General features: G+C 53.1%; 1 protein-coding gene and 1 long non-coding RNA gene across 46 annotated transcripts in view; one reads left to right on the top strand and one right to left on the bottom strand.

Moving 5' to 3' along the window:
• The first annotated feature begins 289 nt into the window (after nucleotides 1-289).
• On the top strand, nucleotides 290-8,745 carry LOC103788111 (uncharacterized). 3 transcript variants are annotated; one of them, XR_013526745.1, is made up of 4 exons: nucleotides 290-548; nucleotides 717-814; nucleotides 4,335-4,417; nucleotides 5,924-8,745. It is a non-coding gene; the product is annotated as an uncharacterized LOC103788111 (long non-coding RNA). The 3 variants fall into 3 exon arrangements; XR_013526744.1 differs by lacking the exon at nucleotides 4,335-4,417; XR_004733709.3 differs by lacking the exon at nucleotides 5,924-8,745 and having other exon boundaries at nucleotides 3,616-4,417.
• The window catches only part of DTNB (dystrobrevin beta), a 307,598-nt gene continuing 295,800 nt past the window's right edge, over nucleotides 5,890-17,687 (bottom strand). For 20 of the 43 annotated variants that reach the window (XM_017964498.5, XM_035273002.3, XM_078349777.1 and 17 more), the window contains 5 exons: nucleotides 16,139-16,298; nucleotides 15,237-15,326; nucleotides 11,896-11,949; nucleotides 7,916-7,949; nucleotides 5,890-6,198 (listed from right to left, as the gene is read on the bottom strand). In XM_017964498.5, the coding sequence (XP_017819987.1) occupies nucleotides 7,945-7,949; nucleotides 11,896-11,949; nucleotides 15,237-15,326; nucleotides 16,139-16,298 (309 nt within the window). In that variant the 3' untranslated portion in view covers nucleotides 5,890-6,198; nucleotides 7,916-7,944. The remainder of the gene's footprint in view (nucleotides 6,199-7,915; nucleotides 7,950-11,895; nucleotides 11,950-15,236; nucleotides 15,327-16,138; nucleotides 16,299-17,687) is intronic. The other 23 variants (XM_078349770.1, XM_078349773.1, XM_078349782.1 and 20 more) reach the window with 3 other exon arrangements.

Raw genomic sequence — 17,687 nt, 5'->3', positions numbered from 1 at the left:
AGGGGCCTTGTTCCCCTGGGAACTGATAACATCACATCACAGTTTTGTTGAGCAGATGACACTAAGACCACACGTGTAAGCGCAGCTGGCACACAGTAGACCTTGAACAGGTACCTGTTCCCTTCTCTCGAGAGCCAAGGCCTCTGGAAGAAACGCGTGCAGCTGCATCTGGTCACCAGCCACTCAGAAGCCCAACCTGCTGTTCTGTAACCATGCAGCTTACAGAACAGCCACATGCGGTCCTACTTGTCAGGATCTCCCTGTTCTTTCGGTTCTGGTGTTTTCCTTTATTCGCTCCCTCCTACGTCTTGAAGCAGCTCTGCTCTCTGGTTTCCCCAAGCAGAGCTCCTAAGATCCCCAGACTCCTGCTGGAAGGGAGTTCCTGCCTTGGGTGTGCCTGAGTGTGCTGAGTTGAAAGGCAGTTTGTCTGAGGTGGGGAGCCGTGTGTGCACAACACAGCGAGGGAGTGACCCCGTCCAGGGAGCCGGCTCCCCTTAACAGAGCGAGCGGGGAAATCAAGACGCAGGCGCTATCATAAATGGTGGCAGGTAAGGAGCGGTTGGGCGAGGGGGCGCGGGCGTCAGGTAGAGGCCTCAGTAAACAGAGTGTTGAACAAGGGCCTCTCTCAGCTCCACCCTGGCTTTAAACCCCACGGTTTGCAGTTCGGCTCCAGAGGCCTCCCAATGACCCCAATCTCATTCCTCTCGACTCAACAGTGATGGCCGAAGGCAGAAGATAAGCTGGACTCCTGAAAGCGGACACCCCCAGGAAAATTCCATCACCCGCCCGGAGGAGCTCTGTAGACTCAGCTGGGGTAAGGGTGGGATGGGGGAAGGAGGGTGGGATGGGGGAGGAGGGTGGGATGAGGGGAGCGGGGTGGGGCTGGGGCGATAAGAGCCTTCTGGGGTGGAGGAGGCCGTCAATGAGGCCAAGACCCGCGCCTGGGGTAGGCGCCGGGCGAGGGGATGGGGTCCGAGGGGAAGGTCATCCTCAGTCCTGGCCCTGGCCCTGTCTAATGGGTCTAATGGGATATCCTGGTGGAAAGCAAGTGGGGATCTAATTAGGGTAAAATCCAGGGCTAATGAGCTGTGGCAACAGCGGGACAAAGGAACGATTCCCACAAGCCCAGGATGCGGCTCCATTCTGCCGCCTTCCCGGCTTCCTCCCCCAGGGCTTCCCGCTTCCTTCCTTCCTTCCCTGGCCTCACACCTGCAGTGCGTCCGTGTGTCCAGTGTCCATGGCTCCCCCTCAGCTCCAGCTCTGCTTGTCTTCCCATCCCGTTTGTCCCCTTTCCCTCTCCTCTGCCCCTGGCTCTTCAGCCCACGTGTCCCTGGCATCACCCTGCTGTTCTCTGCGTGCCTCCTTTCTTTGTTCTCCCCCTCCGGGAGTGGGAAGAGCTGGGCTCTGGGCTCCCGGGGTAGGCTGGGTGGCAGAGGGTGAGCCCGGGATGGTTGCCTAGGCAATGAGGAAAGTAGGACAAACACCGAGCGGCAGTCAGTAGGGAAGAGGCGCCCATGGAGGAGGGGACTTCGTCCCAGCCCGGAGGCCTCCTTGCTAACCCCCAGCCCCACTCATCCCCAGGAGCTGGTCCTGAAGGAAGCTGGGGTGTCTCTGCGGGAGCTCCTGCCAGACTCCCTCACAGCCACATCTGTGCCAGGTCCTTGGGCCAAGGCGATTCTGGTGCGCCCTCGCCCTCAATGCGTGGCCTTCTCTGCAGGCTCAGGGCACATCCTTCTTCCAAAAGACCAGCCCATCAGGGCAGCCCCAGGAGAGTGAACTAGCAAGGTGAAGGAGGGCAGGGTCCTCACCAGGGCAGCGCCCTGCTGTTTCTGAGCTGGGAAGCAAAGGACATACTTCTTGTTGACACCCATGGCCAACAGGTTTTGTGGAGGAGGCAGGAGGAAGTGTGGGGCCTGCTCTGCAGGAAAGGAAGAGGCCTGGGATTGGGAAGAGCTGTGGAGAGGACTTCCAGCTGCCTCAGACATGGGACCTGGGCTGAACCTCCTCAGTGAGGGCAAGGGGGGCCTGGCATGCAGGAGGCCTTTCCAGGTGGGGAGGGAAAGAGACAAGGTGACTAAGGTCTCGGGACCACACCATGGTGGTGGGGACAGTGTTCACATGCTGAGGCCTCAACAGAAAGGCTGATGGGTACAGGTGCCCTTCAGGCTGAAAGGCAGTGGCAGGGCAGACAGCTGCCCTGTCCTGAGTTGGGCATTGAGCCCGAGGCCTTGCTCTCGCAGGCTCTGGAGAGACTGTAGACTACACCGCCCTGGCGAGGGGCCTGGCCAGGGTGTGCCCACGCCATGCTGTGCCCTGAGGACTCTCTGCCCCTCCCCAAAACGGGGTGTGCTTATCTGCCTGTGCCGCTACGCTACCTCCAGCTTCAGGCCTATGAACTCCGCCTGGGGGTGTGGCCATGGTTGTGGGCCAAGCTTTGGACAGGTGTTTCTGCTACCTGGCTGAGGACTTGCTGGGGCTGGCTGAGGCCATCACTGACTTCGTGGTAACCAACTCCTCAGCCAGCAGTGAGCTGGGTCCCAGGGGGCTGCAAAACCTCCGTATGTTGTTCGTCGTGACTCTTGAACTCACAGGACACACCCCTGGGTTCCTCGGGTCCCACTTCCCAGTCTCCCCTCCCACCCATGAGCCCGAGGACCCCTCCTTCTAAGCCCCTAGAACAGACTGAGTAGGGAGCACAGCCTTTCCTCCCCTGGGTGCCTCCCTTTGCTCCCACTGTCCTGGTCTGGCGTGTGTGTAGGGAAGCCTCATACCTGCAGTCCCACCCCTCACTATAGTTACAATTCCAGACCAGATTCCAGCCTTAAGCGCTAAGACCCAGTGAGGCCTGAAGAAGGGGCTTCATGCACAGCACACCACTGGTGCTCGTGAAGCATCTTCTTGAATAAACAACAGTACCACCTCTAGCCTGCGAGTCCCTTCTGAATCTCCACCTTTAGCAATGATAGGCTCCGTTACTTCAGAAGTGCAAGGATGGCTGCATGCTGTTTGTCTCAACACTTGCCCCTCCCTCCCTCCCCGGCAAGTTCTAGTTCTCAGGACCCTCCTTAGAGATTTTCAATTTTCAACATGAAAGCACAATCCATTCAAACTGTCACAGAACTGGTAGTCTCCTACTGCTTTTGGAATTGGGAAAATGATTTGACTGCCATTTCTTTTATGTCATAGTCCTACCCCAGCTGTCCCCCCTTGGAAGTAGGAGGCAGAGGGAAGAGGGAGCCAGTGTCTTCAACCTGTTTGCAGATGCACCCATAGAGAAGGCAGGAGAGATTCCAAGTCCACTACCTACAGAGGCCTGGTTTCCCAAGTGAGGTTAGGTGCAGAGAAGGCATCAGAGTCCCTGTGATCTGCTACTTTAGCTGGGGAGGCCTGTAACATCGAATTACTAGGTTCTCTAGTAATCATTTCCCCTGTTAAAATAACAGCCATGGGAGATGGAGCTTCCGGTAGGCTGAAGTAGCCCATCTGGGCCTGAATGTTGTTTTGTGTAGAAGATGGTATTTGCATCCTGGGGAAAGCATCTTGGTGTGGAGACTCTGGCTGTGGGGGTTAGGTGCCTGTAACATCCACTCTCCTCTGTTGTCCCTCCCAAGCCAGGCAGGCCTTCAGCACCCCCTAAACTGGGACTCTCGACTGAGAAGAGATCCCCTCTGCTACTGGGCCTCCACGATGCTGGTCTTCTGTAACTTACAGGCCTGGCCTCCATGCTGCCCCACCTTCATGCTGGAGAATCTTTATTGATTGCTGCAGACCAACACTAACTTAGGCTGAGCTCCACATTCCAGCACATCCCCAGGGCTCTTTTTCTTCCTTTGAGATAGACGGCTGACTCTGGTCTGTCTTCACTGACGGGTGAGGGCTTCCTGCACTGCTTTGCTTTCCTCTTCATGAAAGTGTCGACCAGTAGATCTCACAGTGTGGTCTTTGGACCAATGGCACCACCATCACCTGTGAGCTTGTTAGAACGGCAGAATCTCTGGCTCTATCCAAACCTGCTGAATCAGAGACTCTGGAGGTATAGCTGTGCTATCCACATTTTAACAAGTCCTCTGGGGGATTCACATGCATGCTGAAGTCTGAGAACCGCTGGTGTGATATACTACCCAGGAGCCCTGAGTAGGACACCTCATTTAGTTTTCCGATCCCCACAAGGAGAACTTGTCCAGGCACATTATGCTTGTGGCTACAGAGTGTCTTCTCAAGGCAGGCAGGCTGCCTACGTCCCACTCGTCCAGTGTGTAACCCATCAGCTGACCCGACAGTGCTGAGGCCGGACTGAGAATCCACCGAATGCCTCATGAGCTCTTTTCTTCCAGAAGGTGCAGCAGGAATCAGATGGCTGTAGGCATTGCCATAGCAACTGTACCCCTCCAAAGTGCTGACGGGCTGCAGGAGCAGAGTAAGCACCGTGTAGTATCTGCCAGTGGATGTAGCATCACCAGCAGATGAGAGGGGCTGTGGAGGGAAGAGGAAGCTCAGGGTGGCCAGGACTTATGGACAAGAATTCAGTGGAGCTGTTGCTTCCTCAAGACCCATGATGCATTTGGTAGTCCTCCAGGGGTCTCCGGCACTGCAAAACAGTGCCAGCCCAGCCTGTGGCCGAATAGCAGCCTGGCCCACCCAGGAGTCAGTGATGCTGCAGTCTCTCAAAAGACCGTCTACCTCGGTTAAATTGGGCGGCTAAGTGGTCACAGAGCAATTAAGATGGAAGTGCCCATCTTTCTTCTGTGATGACCACCTGTGTTCCTTGCCAGGGCTGAGGAAAGGGACCCAGTTCCAAATGTCTGATAGGGATCTGGGTCCTAAAGCAGATGCCAATAGTCACAAAGGAGCTCGGGGCTTAGGTAATGGTGAGTATTCTAGCTCTCCAAGAAATCAACCTTAGCAGGAACCGGTATCACTAGAGTGCACCTGGTACCTGAATGCTGGCCCCAGAGCTGAGGACCCGGAGAGTCAGCAGGGACTCGGGCAGAGAAGAGGGCCCCATGCCCTTGGAAACAGGGATCCCTGCTTGCCTGGAGGGCCGGGGAGGGGCCAGGGCAAGTGGAACCCCATGGAAAGTTTGGGGGGACACAGTGCCAACCAGTGGGAAGATGAGCTATGGTGGAGAAGAGACAGGTGGAGAGGAAAGGATGGAAGGAGTGAACACCCGCCTCTTTTATTTTATCCTGACTGCTCCTTGCCAGGCTTCCCTGGGACTCCATCTGTGTGCGGCCAGGAGTTGATCCACCAGCTCTGCACAGTCCTCCTCAAAGCCAAGGGCAGGGGTCTGCGGAGGTGGGTGGGGGACGCTGGGGAGCCAGCTGTGGGGCTTCTCGCTTCATTACAGTCGCTGCCCTTTATAAATATTTATAGCAGTTCTTCTGCTAAAAATAACATCCTGGAGCCCAGGGAGGAGGAAAAAATAAATGAAAATCACCGGGAATGAGACTTGAGGATCACGTGTGCCCGAGCTGAATGGACCCCTAAAGCGAGAGGCTGTGAGCAGCGCCCCTGCGGCGCGCCCCCTGGCGGCCACGGAGTCCGCGGCGCAGGGAGTCCCTCCCGCCCTCTCCGAGGAGGCCCAAGCCGAGCTGCCGCACGCGGCGCGGTCTCCGCCCCTCCCTCCCGGGCTGCAAAGCGGAGGGTTCGCTGGGGCTGGCGGAAGCCTAACCAGTGTGAGGCTATTTTTAGCACCACGGTCAGGGTGTGAATGTCTACGGAGCCGAGCAGGGCCTGACGCTTTCTTTGCACGATAGAATAAACCTGTTGGTTTTTAAAGGGCCAAGGTAAGGAAACTTGTGTCCCCACGTTCGGAAGCACCCCACGTGCTGGCCAGACGCCAGAAAGAGTTCCATCAGGTCACACACACACACACACATACACAAGGGCTTGGTGCTTTTTCTTTTCTCTTTTCAACCTCCAGGTAAATTCCTGATGCGGAGATGAGCCCATGCCCTGAGGGGAGTGATGAAGGTGCTAGTACATGCAGGGCTGTGCAGGGGAGGCCCACCAGCTGTGCCGCGCAGCCCCTCCCCGCTTCCCACCGGCTCTGCCTCCCCTCTCCCTGGCGGGTGGAGTGAAGTCTGGCAGCCTGCAAGCCTGGTCCAGGTGTGCGGTGGAAAGATGGAGAGGAATGTGCCTCTGGGGAAGACCTTGCCTTCGCCATGTCGGCGCCAGCTTGCTCCTTGTCCTCTGTGCCTGCGCAAGACACACTCACCGTTAGTCACCTGCACTACCAGGGTTGGGGCAAACGCTGCTAACGTCTGCTGTGAATGGGAGGCCATGCGGGGAGGGGTTGCTAGGATGCTGCGCACCTTTCAGGCGCTGGGGAGAAGGGTGGTACCTAGGGTCCCCTGCCATCGTTCTGAAGGGTCAGGAAATGTTTCCGTGGAAGAAAGAACTGGGTTCACAATGCAAGGTTTGGAATGCGGTGGTTTCTTGAGGAGAATTGTGGCCGTGGAGAAGGGCAGGGAGGACTGAGGTGTGCCGAATAATGTATGATAGGAAAGGGAGGAAGCCTCAGCTCCAGGCCAGCACACCGCAGGCCTGGGCATCCGGGAAACCATGGCGCCCGAGTTTTATGCTTTTAGTGTGACTCTCTGTTGGTGTTTCTCATCACCCCGATGTGGGTCAGAGAGGACAGGATTAGGAGGCAGAAGACCCGCCTCCAATTCCGCTTCTGGTGTGGGGGTTTGGCTTCCTCCAAGTGCAATAAGGCGGTGGAGGCACATGGCTCTGCCACGTTCCCTTGCACCCCAGTTCCTTCTGCCCCGGGGAGAGAGGGGCTCTGGCAGGCTCCTGCAGGGCGAGTCAGTTCCTGATTTCCCTCCTCGGCTGCCACGGCCTAGGCTTGCTTGGCAGAGGACCTTGCCTGAATGTGTACAGTGAGTTCAGGGAGAAGCCTCTCTCCAAGACCCAGGGGCACTGTGATTTCCAGGGCAGCAAGAGAATGCGCGTGGCCCAGGTGCTGCCCACCCCTCAGCTTGCATAATCCTGAATCAGCACAGGCAGAGGCTGGAGGGGCCCCGGGGGAGCGGGCAGAGCCCTTCAAGGGCCTGGCTCGGATGGGGACAGAGGGCTGAGAGAGGGCCAGAGGCTATTCCAGGATGATGCAACTTGGGAGGGCCTGAAAAAACTCCTTTTCTGGATTGTGGGGCTAGGGTCCTGGCTATTTCACCAGAGGAAGATGCCTAATTTTTAAAAATAAGAAGTGGGGGAGGGAAGATAAGATTTTCAAATGGAGAAGTCTGATATCTTGGCCCTGGGACTAGAAAGAGTTAAGGTGTTGAGCTGGAAAATGGGAATGACTAATTCCTAAAGGCAGTGAGCATCTGCCCCTGGGGCAGCCAGCGCTTTTCTGCATTGCTTCTTCAGGAAGTGAGAAGGTGCAGCTTGCGGGCACCGAGGGGAGCGGCTGGGTCAGCCTTGTAGTCATGCCTGAATCAAGTGTCTGTAGCTCGGGCTGTGACTGGGTGCAGTGCCGGGTGGTAGAATCCAGGGACACACTGGCTGTGGTGTGGATCCCAGGAAGGAAGTGGCCAATGGCTTCGGGAAAGACGCATGGGAGGCAGTGCTCCCCAGGGAGGTGGCCTTGCTCAGCTTGATGTTTCAGCCACCGGTGTTGGGTCTGCCAATGCCATCCCAACACAGAGGACACCAGGCCCATGCCCAAGGACCAGGCCTGCAGATGTGCTGTGCAAGACGGGACACAGCCTAGAAATAGGGCAAGGCGGGCACATGGCTGGGCTGGGCAGAGGGAAGGTACAGTCGGGCTCTTTGAAGAAAGTTCTAATTGCATCTTCACCTGTTAGGACTGCCCTGGCTTGGGAGCTGTTACTGCAGAAAGGGAGGGGAAGGGAAGATGCTGAGGAGGGATGGCGGGACTGTAGGGAGGCAGAGGACTCTCTGTACTCACCTGAGCTTCCTCTGTGTCCGGCTCCTCTGCTAACCTGCGGCAGCAAGGGCAGAAACAACAGACTGAGGTCATGGCCAGGCTCTTCTCATGCCCCAGACTGTCTCTAGGGGCTTCCCTGACCCACCCACCCCACAGGCTTCCTGGCTTCTTCCCTGTTTCCTTCACGTTGACTTTTCCCACCCAGGTATGATAGCAGGATAGAGTCCTACTTTCTACAGCTGTAGCCCACATGAAGGAGCCATGGAGACAGATGCTTCTCAGGAGAAGGAAAGCATTTAAAAAATGGAACCAAAGCTCCTTCAATCCAGGGAGCAGTTCCATTAGCGGGGCAAAACCCACGCAGCTCTGGAAGGTCCCCAAGGGAACATGACTGCTGTGATTGAGGGCGATCTCCTCCTGCAGATGATTGCAAGCCTGTGCGCTTGCTCATCTGAGGCTCCAGCACTGCCTGCCCCTCCCGAGCCTGCTTGGTTCTTGGAGGCCACTGCTGTCCAGACTTGCACCAAGGCTCTTTATGGATGCAAATTGGATTTATAGCCCCCCCCACACTGGGATGGCAGGGTCTGGGAGGGCAGGTTCTCAGGGACACAGGAGCATAACATGAGGCTCTGGAGGGGTGGAGATGTTGTACTATGAGGGAAGTTGTGTTAGTCTGTGCTTCTGTGCGTCTTGGTTACACTTCTCTGAGGAGGTACAAAGGAGGAAGGGTACTCCGATGGAGCAGAAGCATTTTCCCAGGATGCACCCAGACAGCCCGGATGAACAGGGAGAGGCGTGAGGCAGGTGTGAAATATGGCGGGGAAGTAAAGCTTGGTCCAGATTCTTCCAAAGTCCCATTTGACTCTTACGGTTTTCCCATCGAGCAGACTGTGCTTGCCTGACAGTGCCGACCAAGTTCTGTTTATATCATGTCAGTATGGTTTCAACCCCAGAGAAGCAAACGCGCGCTCTCTCTCTACAGTGGACGGTTACAGATCTCTGGTGTCCAGGTGACTGCAGTCAGTTCTAGGTATGTAAAATTTCAGGCCTAGCTCATGGCAGAGAATCAGAAGGTCCACCATGAAAACACTTAGTCTTATAAAAATGCCCATGTAAGAACTACATTGTAGTTTCAAGGACATATCCTAGGACCTAAATAATGTGGAGAGCCAAACATAAAAAACACTACCATCTCTCACCACTGACTCTTAGCACTCTTGGCTTTAGGGATGACACCAGAAAGTCATAGAAATAAAAATTCAGGCATTCCCACAAAAAGATTTCACACAGACATAGACGTTCTGGTACATGCACTGAAAGACAGACAAGGAGCTCTAAGGGCAAGAGGCACAGAAAGACAGAAGACGGGGACAGGACAGTGCAGGTGCAAAGACAGCGCTCTGGAGCCTGGAGGGTCCAGGCAAGGGAATCGTGGTCCGACCCCCATGTGAGGCGTGGCCCACACTCAGACTGGAACCAGGTAAAGGCTGGAGTTCACGGCCAGGGCCAGGCCTCAGGGGCTGGGGCAGAGTCCTAGGTTTGCTTTGGGGGACTGAAAGAGACTGAGGAGAGGCCATGGGAAAAAGCCACTGGGGACGGGAGGGGCAGGGGAAGGGAGGCCAGAGATGCAGCTGTTACATCTTCAGCCAGGAATATTCCACACCAATGCTGGGATTTGGGTGGCATGTGAGTGTGTGCGTGTGTGCGTGTGTTTGGAGCATGTGTTTACACCAGTGTAAAGTTATCTGTGTATCTCTTCACCTCTTGCCCTCCTGCTTTCTTTGTTGTCTGTGTGGGGAAGTCAGTTGTTTGTATATATCTATGAAGCATCTCTGGATGTCTAAAACACTACTGCTCTCTAGTGTGACCTTTTATTTATTTTTAGGGACAGGGCTTTGCTCTGTCACCCAGGCTGAAATGAAGTGGCATAATTATGGCTCACTGCAGCCTTAAACTCCTGGTCTCAAGCAATCCTCCTGCCTCTGCCTGCCAAGTAGCCAGGACTACAGGTGTTTACTGCCACATCCGGCTAATGACTTCTGTTTTGTAGAGATGGGGTCTTGCTGTGTTGCCTAGGCTGGTCTCAAACTCCTGGTCTCAAGTGATCTTCCTGCCTCAGCCTCCCAAAGTTCTGGGATTACAGGCGTGAGCCACCATGCCCAGCCTAGTCTGACCTTTTGGCGTTCATGCCAAATATGTCATTCTCATCAATTCACTGGCGCTGTTGTCCACTTCCTCCCCCGCCTAGTTCAGACTCACAAGATGATTTCAGAATCTGCAGAATATTCTTCCTCAGCAGTTTCAGTGTCCTTGCTGACAAATTCCTTGCCCCCCTGAGACTCCAAAGACCTCCCTCTCTTAGCCACACCAGCCCCAATAGGCCAACAACGCTCCAGACCTCTGTCCCAGGGGTTTCCCTTCCTTGTCACAGCTTCCTTACCTGCCTCTCCCTCTTGACTTCTTTCTACCCTTCCTTAGACCACTCCACTTCGCTTTGTCTACTAGTTCTGCTCAGACTAAAGCACGGGCACTGGAGTTAAACTCAGGCTGTGCCATTATCACCTGGCAGATTCTTTCACTCCCCTGAGCCTTGTTCAGAATTCCTCCGTCAGAGGGCTGGGGCTGGCTCCTCTTCATCCTTCCTGCCTTCCCTACCTTCACCTCCTTGGGGTGACCAGCCATTCCATTTCTCTCCCTTGATAAGGTACTGTCTCATCACCCCATTTATTTCTAATTTGTTCATTAACTGACCTCCTACTAAGTGCCAGGTGCAGTTCTAGGCAGTGGGAACACAACATGAACAAAACAGACTAAAATCTCTGCCTGGGGGAGCTAGCATTTAGGAGGAATCCAGCAGCCAACATATTAACTCATGGCAGAAAGAACAGCTAACCCTCAAATGCCCAAAGAGAATCTTGTTTTCTGTTCAGTATAACATAGAAGGATGAAGATTAAGAGCATGAAGTCTGGAGCCAGAAAGACCCAGTTCAAGCCTAATCTCCGCCTTTTTTTTTTTTTTTTTGAGACAGAGTCTCTCTTTGTTGCCCAGGCAGGAGTGCAGTGGTGCAATTTCGACTCACTGCAACCTCCACTTCCCAGGTTCAAGGGATTCTCCTGCCTCAGCCTCCTGAGTAGCTGCAATTATAGGCATGCACCACCAAACCTGGGTAATTTTTGTATGTTTAATAGAGAACAGGGTTTCACCACGTTGGACAGGCTGGTCTCAAACTCTTGGCCTCAGGTGGTCGCCCACCTCGGCCTCCCAGAGTGCTGGGATTACAGGCGTGAGACACTGCACCTGGCCTAATGTCTGCCATTAACATGAACATGAGCAGCATCTCTCTGAGCCTGTCTCCTCATGGGTGAAATGGGGATACTGGAATCTGTCTCACAGTGTTGTTGAGGATTAGATGATATCATCACACAAGAAAATCATTCCACGCACATCTTCCCAGATGTCATGTATGAAACAGGTTTGATATATAATGAAACTAGGAAGGCATTACTGTCCTTTGCTGACCACTTCCCTTCTTGCTTTTATTCTTCCACGAAGGCACAAAACCATTGGGCTATTCTGGCCCACAAGAATCTCTTCCTTTTCAGAAACCCTTTTTATACTTACATGTCAGCATATAAGTTTTATGATTAGCATTTTTTGCCACTTCATTTTATCTCCTATTTCACATTTTTAGTTTTGCTTTCTTAACGATCATAAACTTCTCCCGTCAAGGGAGTCATGTTTTATGTTTTACTTGTATCTCCTTCCTGTATTCCAACAACCTATCCCAGGATCAGGAAATCAGGAAGCTTTTGCTGACGGGCTGACATTACCACCTGGAAGGTGAAACCTGTCAGATGAGGAAAGTGGGCAGAGGGAACTTGGGTCTGGAAGCTTTGGGAAAGGTGGTGGCAGGAAGGAATGCAGAAACAAAGTCGGGGGCAGTTCATCCATGGGCTCTGGCTCCCCATTCAAACTAGGAGTCCTGTTGAGCTGCCTTTACCTCTGTCTTTCCCATTCTGCATCTTCTCCTCTTCTTCCTCTGCACCTTCCTCTGCTGTGAAAACAAGTCCAAGGAGGCCAGTGACCCTTCAGCACAGTGCAAGTACAGAAGGAGGGGGAACAAAGCAACTGCTGAGGCTCGGGAGGAAACCCTAGCTAAGCTCCTGGCTGCAGGCCCCAAGGGTGCTTCAGCTCCGCAGTCTGCACCTGCGTGGCCCACGCCCAGCAATGCTGAATAGGAGCCGGTGAGCCGGGAGCCCACAGGGAGAAGTGCAGTCACATCACTCAGTTTCCTGACCGGGCAGGGGTGGGGGGTGTGTGTCTCTGTTCTATGCCTGTCTGTCCTCAGGTGGTGACAACCAGGGAGATGTCTAATGTCTTGTATTCAGGTTTAAGAAAGCAACCATAAAATATATGGTGGGGAATACCCAGATCAATACCAGTTTCTGTAAAAAAAAAAAAAAAAATCCAGATGTTTTAGTGGATGATAAACGTACAATGACCACACAGTGCAAAGCGCTATGTGGGAAACGCTAATGCTGTCTAAGGTGCTTTTCCAGGAGCCCACTCAAGAGTTTCACAGATGCCCTGTGGTCTGCAGGGAAAGGAGCCCCCGTGATGGACAGCAGGGTGCCCAGCCCTGGGTGTGCACTTTACATAGGGGCCTTGGAAAATGGCCACATCCTGGTGTGGTCAAGCAGGCTGGGAAGAGTAAACCATGTCATGGTTGGGAAGGCTGAAGAATTGGGTGTAGCTGTCTAAAGAGAAGACTAGGGAGGGTCATGTCATCTGCCATCCAACCCATGAAAGGCCAGCCTGCAGAGGAGGCACTAGGCTCATCCTGGGTAGCTTTAGAGGAGGGAACAGGGATAAATCAGTTACAGAAAGGCAGATTTTGGCTCCCCACTAAGAAAGAACTTTCCAGTGACTAGAGTTGGTCATGAATGAGCTCGCTGGAAATACTCAGAGAACTGTTGTACTGGGTCAAGTTGGATTAAATGACTTCTAAGATCCTGTCCAATTCTTTGTTTTTTTTTTTGAGATGGAGTTTTGCTCTTGTCACCCAGGCTGGAGTGCTCATTGGAACCTCCACATCCTGAATTCAAGCGATTCTCCTGTCTCAGCCTCCTGAGTAGTTGGGATTACAGGCTCCCACCACCACACCTGGCTAATTTTGTATTTTTAGTAGAGATGGGGTTTCACCATGTTGGTCAGGATGGTCTCGAACTCCTGACCTTAGGTGATCAGACCCACCTCGGCCTCCCAGTGCTGGGATTATAGGTAAGCCACCATGCTGGCCTTGATCCTTTCCAATGCTAGGATTCCATTATAAAAAATTTATAAATATGAGGAGTACAAGCTATGTATATATACTGTGTATACACTGTATAGAATATAAGTAAAGATAATCTTAATATGTCCTCTCATTGGAACAAAAACCTGTAGTCACAGTCAAGAAGACAGTAAAGACGTGCTGGTGTTGGGCGAAGCTGTTCCATTCATTGAGAAACTGGCACCCTCACCTGTAAAGGGCATCTGTGTCTGCATGCTAGAGGGATACTGTGCCACGTGTGGCTGTGGTCCATGTCTACCCACAGGCTTCAGTGACTGAGAGGACAGCATCAGGGAAAGGGGCCTCATGGGACTCTGGCTTTGATGTCTTGTCCTGGAGAGGACAATGCTTAATGCTCTGAAGCCCCCAACTTCTAGGACCAGTTTTCCCAATTCAAGCTGCACCACCTCAGGCAGACCACTCTCCTGAGAAGCATACGCTACATTTCTACAGTAAGGGACTGGACGATGTGCTCTCTGAGGTACCTTCCAAATTATACTACATCATTTTGTTGAAACCATCCTCTCCTACAATGAGAGACTGCTGAGTATTCCTTTCAACTTTTAATTTTTGTGAAGCTATTTGGTCTCTATATGCCTTATGGTATTTGATGACCTCTCACTCTAGCACAATGAGCGCAGATACCACTTATTTTGCATAAACTCTAATAAGTGGCTATGAGGTACAAGTGTAGTTAATTTCCATGGCCCAAAATTCCCTAAGAAATTTCCTCTAAAACTGGGCTTTCTGGCATCTGTTGGAGCTCTATTAGGGAAAGTGCCTTCCAGTCACCTGTGAGCTCACCCCGAAGGCTGTCACCTGTTGTGTTTATGTGTGTGGAGGGGGCTGTACTTCTGATAGGGGCTGAGAAAAAGCGCTAGAACAGAGAGGGTGGCACCATCAAACAGGAGAAGCAGCACCTGACCTTGACTGGAAAGACCAGCATGGGCCATGCACTCATTTTTTGTCTGTATGAAAAGAGGCCAACTTGAGAGCAGAGCTGGGGGCCCTGGCTGGTCCCATGACAACCCTAACCGTGTGTGCCTTCTCCTGCGAAGGGCTGAAAAATGCCCAAGGCTTGCCTTCCCTGAGAGTGTTTGAATAAGTGTATGTGTTTGAATGGTTCATGGAAAAACTGCTTTACATTTTTATTTAAGAACCCTGTTAAGCTAATTCAAGGTATTTAAAAGCACTACATCAGGTGGAAAGAAACAAAAGAGAGCCATCAGTGTAAGTGACCTACAGGCTTAGGAAGGGAAACCACTAGTTTAACAAGAAATGTGGAAACCCCATCGCTGTGGAATCATTAGTGATTCCTGGAGATAGGACAATACGTTAATGGCCTTTTACTTTCTGGCTCTTTCCTGGTTTTTATGTAAGGTGAAATGCCCCGAGGTGAAGGTCTCTGGTAAGTCACTGAAGTGGCGAAGTGATGGAGAGACTGAGAAAGACGTCACAGATGAGCGGAACACGAGGTGCAGAAGAGGCAACAGACTCAGGTCATGAACTTCAGGTGAAATCAGAGCCTGGCCACGGACAAAAGGAGGGAATAGGTTTCAAAACCAAAAGAAACAGGAGAGAGCAGAAAGGCAGCAGGGGAAGGTCCAGAGCTTTCCTGGCTGATCCGGCTCCAGACCTCCAGGGAAGCTTCAGAATGAGACGGTCGGTCAGGCCTAAGGAGAGAGCGGCTGTGGATGAAGCACAGATGGAAGATGAGTTAAGTAAGGAAGGAGACTGACTGCACCTAAAGGTCTGGATTTCTCTAAATTCAGCTCACTCCACAAGATGACTCCTAAGATAAGCCTGAATGTACAATCGCCCCTATGCGATCCTGTGTGAGAGGCTCTCTGGGTGGAGACATCCAGTGTTCCTAGGAGACAAAGTTGGGTGGTGAGATAGGGTGGTGCGAGCTGAGTGGTGAGGTTCTGCCAGCACTGGCGGCAAGGAAGTGAGAGGACATAGGCAAGGAAGGGGAGGCCGGGAAGCTGGGTGGGAGCCCTGGGTTTCACCTGAATGAAGCTCCTTCACCAGGGATGACATGGTGTTGGTGATGGAGTCAGCTGCCACCAGCAGGTCATTGCGGAGGTTTCTCCTCGTACCTGAGGAGAGGCAGAGCAGATGGGGATGCAGTGTGGGTGGGCATGGAGAAGAGATGGTCGGGCAAACGCCTCAGTTCTGCCAGGCTCGAGGACACAGGTGTGGAATACCTAAGGGGAGACGGGGCCGCAGCAGCTCCACCCGCTCCCAGGCACATCAGAGACAGGAGGCACTGATCCACTGGTCCCTATCCCTCTGCCCTCTCCACCTGGGCAGCAGCATCTTGTCAGTTCCATGCTTTGGGGTCACCACACAATCAAGAGCTGGGTTCCAGAATAAGCAATCCACTGAGGTCTTCCTCAGCCCTGGGGGTCGGGGGGCTCTACTCTCCACCACCACCTCTCCTTCTCATCCCCAGCCCCTGCAGGACTTCCCTCTGAACCCCTACCCAACGACTTAATACTGCTGGCCACCAGCTCCTCCGATGACTCCAGCAATGCCATGCGCACTGTGCTTTTAGCTTGGTCCCAGGTACAGTGCTTGTTACAGTCCCTTCTAGGCCATCAAATTATTCTATCCAATTCCTCTGGAGGACACAAAGCCCAAAGGACAAAGCACTTCCCATAATCCAGAAAAAAGGGCAGAGAACCCCAGGAGGCCTGTTCTTGGCACACATCGGAAGCCTGCAGCCCTCCCGCTGGAGACCAGCCCGTCTCATGAGAGGGGCCAGCACCTGACTTATTTACACTGTCGGTGAAAATCTGATCACTCAAAGCTAAGAGCACAAAAAGGAAATGGAAAAAACCTCAGCAGGAATCTCATCCATGTTTCCAAACCCCTTCAGCTCCCGGCAAACTCTGCTCCAGAAACTCACCTTGTGCGAAGGCCTCCTGCACGTCTCCCCCAACTCCGCTCAGTGAGTCCTGTGGACAGTGGGTGGGGGTGGAGCCGGCAGACGTGGAGCGGACAGGCATGGGCATCGGGCGGCTGCCTCCGTGGGTGGGCGATGTATGTGGTGACCCTGTGGCCTGAGCCTGGAGATTCAAAGAGAAAACACGTTATCGCAAGTACCTGACCTCTTTGAGGAAGGAAGAAAGTCCTTTTTCTCCATCAACTGGAGCCAGCCAACGGACATCAGAGTTCAGTGGTATAAGATCGTATTTGAAAGGAAGGAGTCAGGCTGCCTCCAAGACTGCAGAGAAGAAGAAAAGAGAAAAAGGAAGGGGGCGTGAAGGGCAGGTGGTTGGAGAACATTATAAGAACAGACCAAGAATGGCAGGGAAAGAAGAGGCTGGCACAGAGGGGCGGAGGGCTCTCAGGAAGACACAGTGAGCTGCGTAGCTGGGCCAGGGCTCTAGAAGGGCTTCGCTTCCAGAGTGGGAAGTAACACACAAACGACTTTCATTTTATTTGCAAACACATTCATGTACACCTTCTCATTTGACAGCCCCAGCAACCTGAGTGGAAAGGGCGTGTGTGTGTGTGTGTGTGTGTGTGTGTGTGTGTGTGTGTGTACGTATTTATATGTGTATATATGTCTTGTTTGGAGACAGAGTCTTGCTTTGTTGCCCAGGCTGGAGTGCAGTGGTGCAATCTCACCTCACTGTAACCTCCACCTGCTGGGTTCAAGAGATTCTCCTGCCTCAATCTCCTGAGTAGCTGGGACTACAGGCGTGCACCACCACAGTGGGCTAATTTTTTTGTATTTTTAGTAGAGACGAGGTTTCACCATATTGCCCAGGCTGGTCCTGAACTCCTGAGCTCAGGCAATCTGCCTGCCTTGGGCTCCCAAAGTACTAGAATTACAGGTGTGAGCCACCACGCCAGGCCATAGCATATATTTTTATATCCATTTTATAGAAGGAGAAGAAGAATGGAAAGAGTGAGAGTGTTGTATCAGGCCACACAGTTCGCCAGTGGGAGGCATGGGAAGAAGCCCTTGACTCCAGGGGTGGCAGTGCACACTCTGCAGGCTGCGCCCCCACTTCCCCAGGGCATGCTCTGAGCATGTGGGGAGCTCAGCTACAGGCTGCAAGCGGGGCTGTCAGGCCCGTCCTGCCACATGCACAGCAAGGCTGTCCGGGGCCGCCCCATGGAGACGAGGTTTGAAAGGTCACATGGTAAGCAGACACCAAGCTTTTCTTGGGAGGCCCTGGTAGAGTTGTGGAGAAAGTTTGGAGCAATGGGATAAAATAAATAAAAGGAGAAAAGTGATCAAGGGCCGCTGAATGAGATGTGGGCTCTGCAGCTCTTCAGAGCAATAGGAACAGTGTGGCAGGTAGACTAGGGTTTTCTGTGGAAGCAAAACTGGAAAAAATATAAGCCAAAGTGTGACAGTGAGTTCAAATGAAGATAGTTATTCTGGGGATCCAGCTCAGAAACCCCACATACAAACAGAAGTGGCCCTGAACAGGTGGACAGGC

The sequence above is a fragment of the Callithrix jacchus genome, chromosome 14 (assembly GCF_049354715.1).
Source record: "Callithrix jacchus isolate 240 chromosome 14, calJac240_pri, whole genome shotgun sequence".
NCBI classification, from domain to species: Eukaryota; Metazoa; Chordata; class Mammalia; order Primates; family Cebidae; genus Callithrix; species Callithrix jacchus.
The sequence above is the reverse complement of the archived record's forward strand: the minus strand, read 5'-3'. Positions and strand labels throughout refer to the sequence as shown.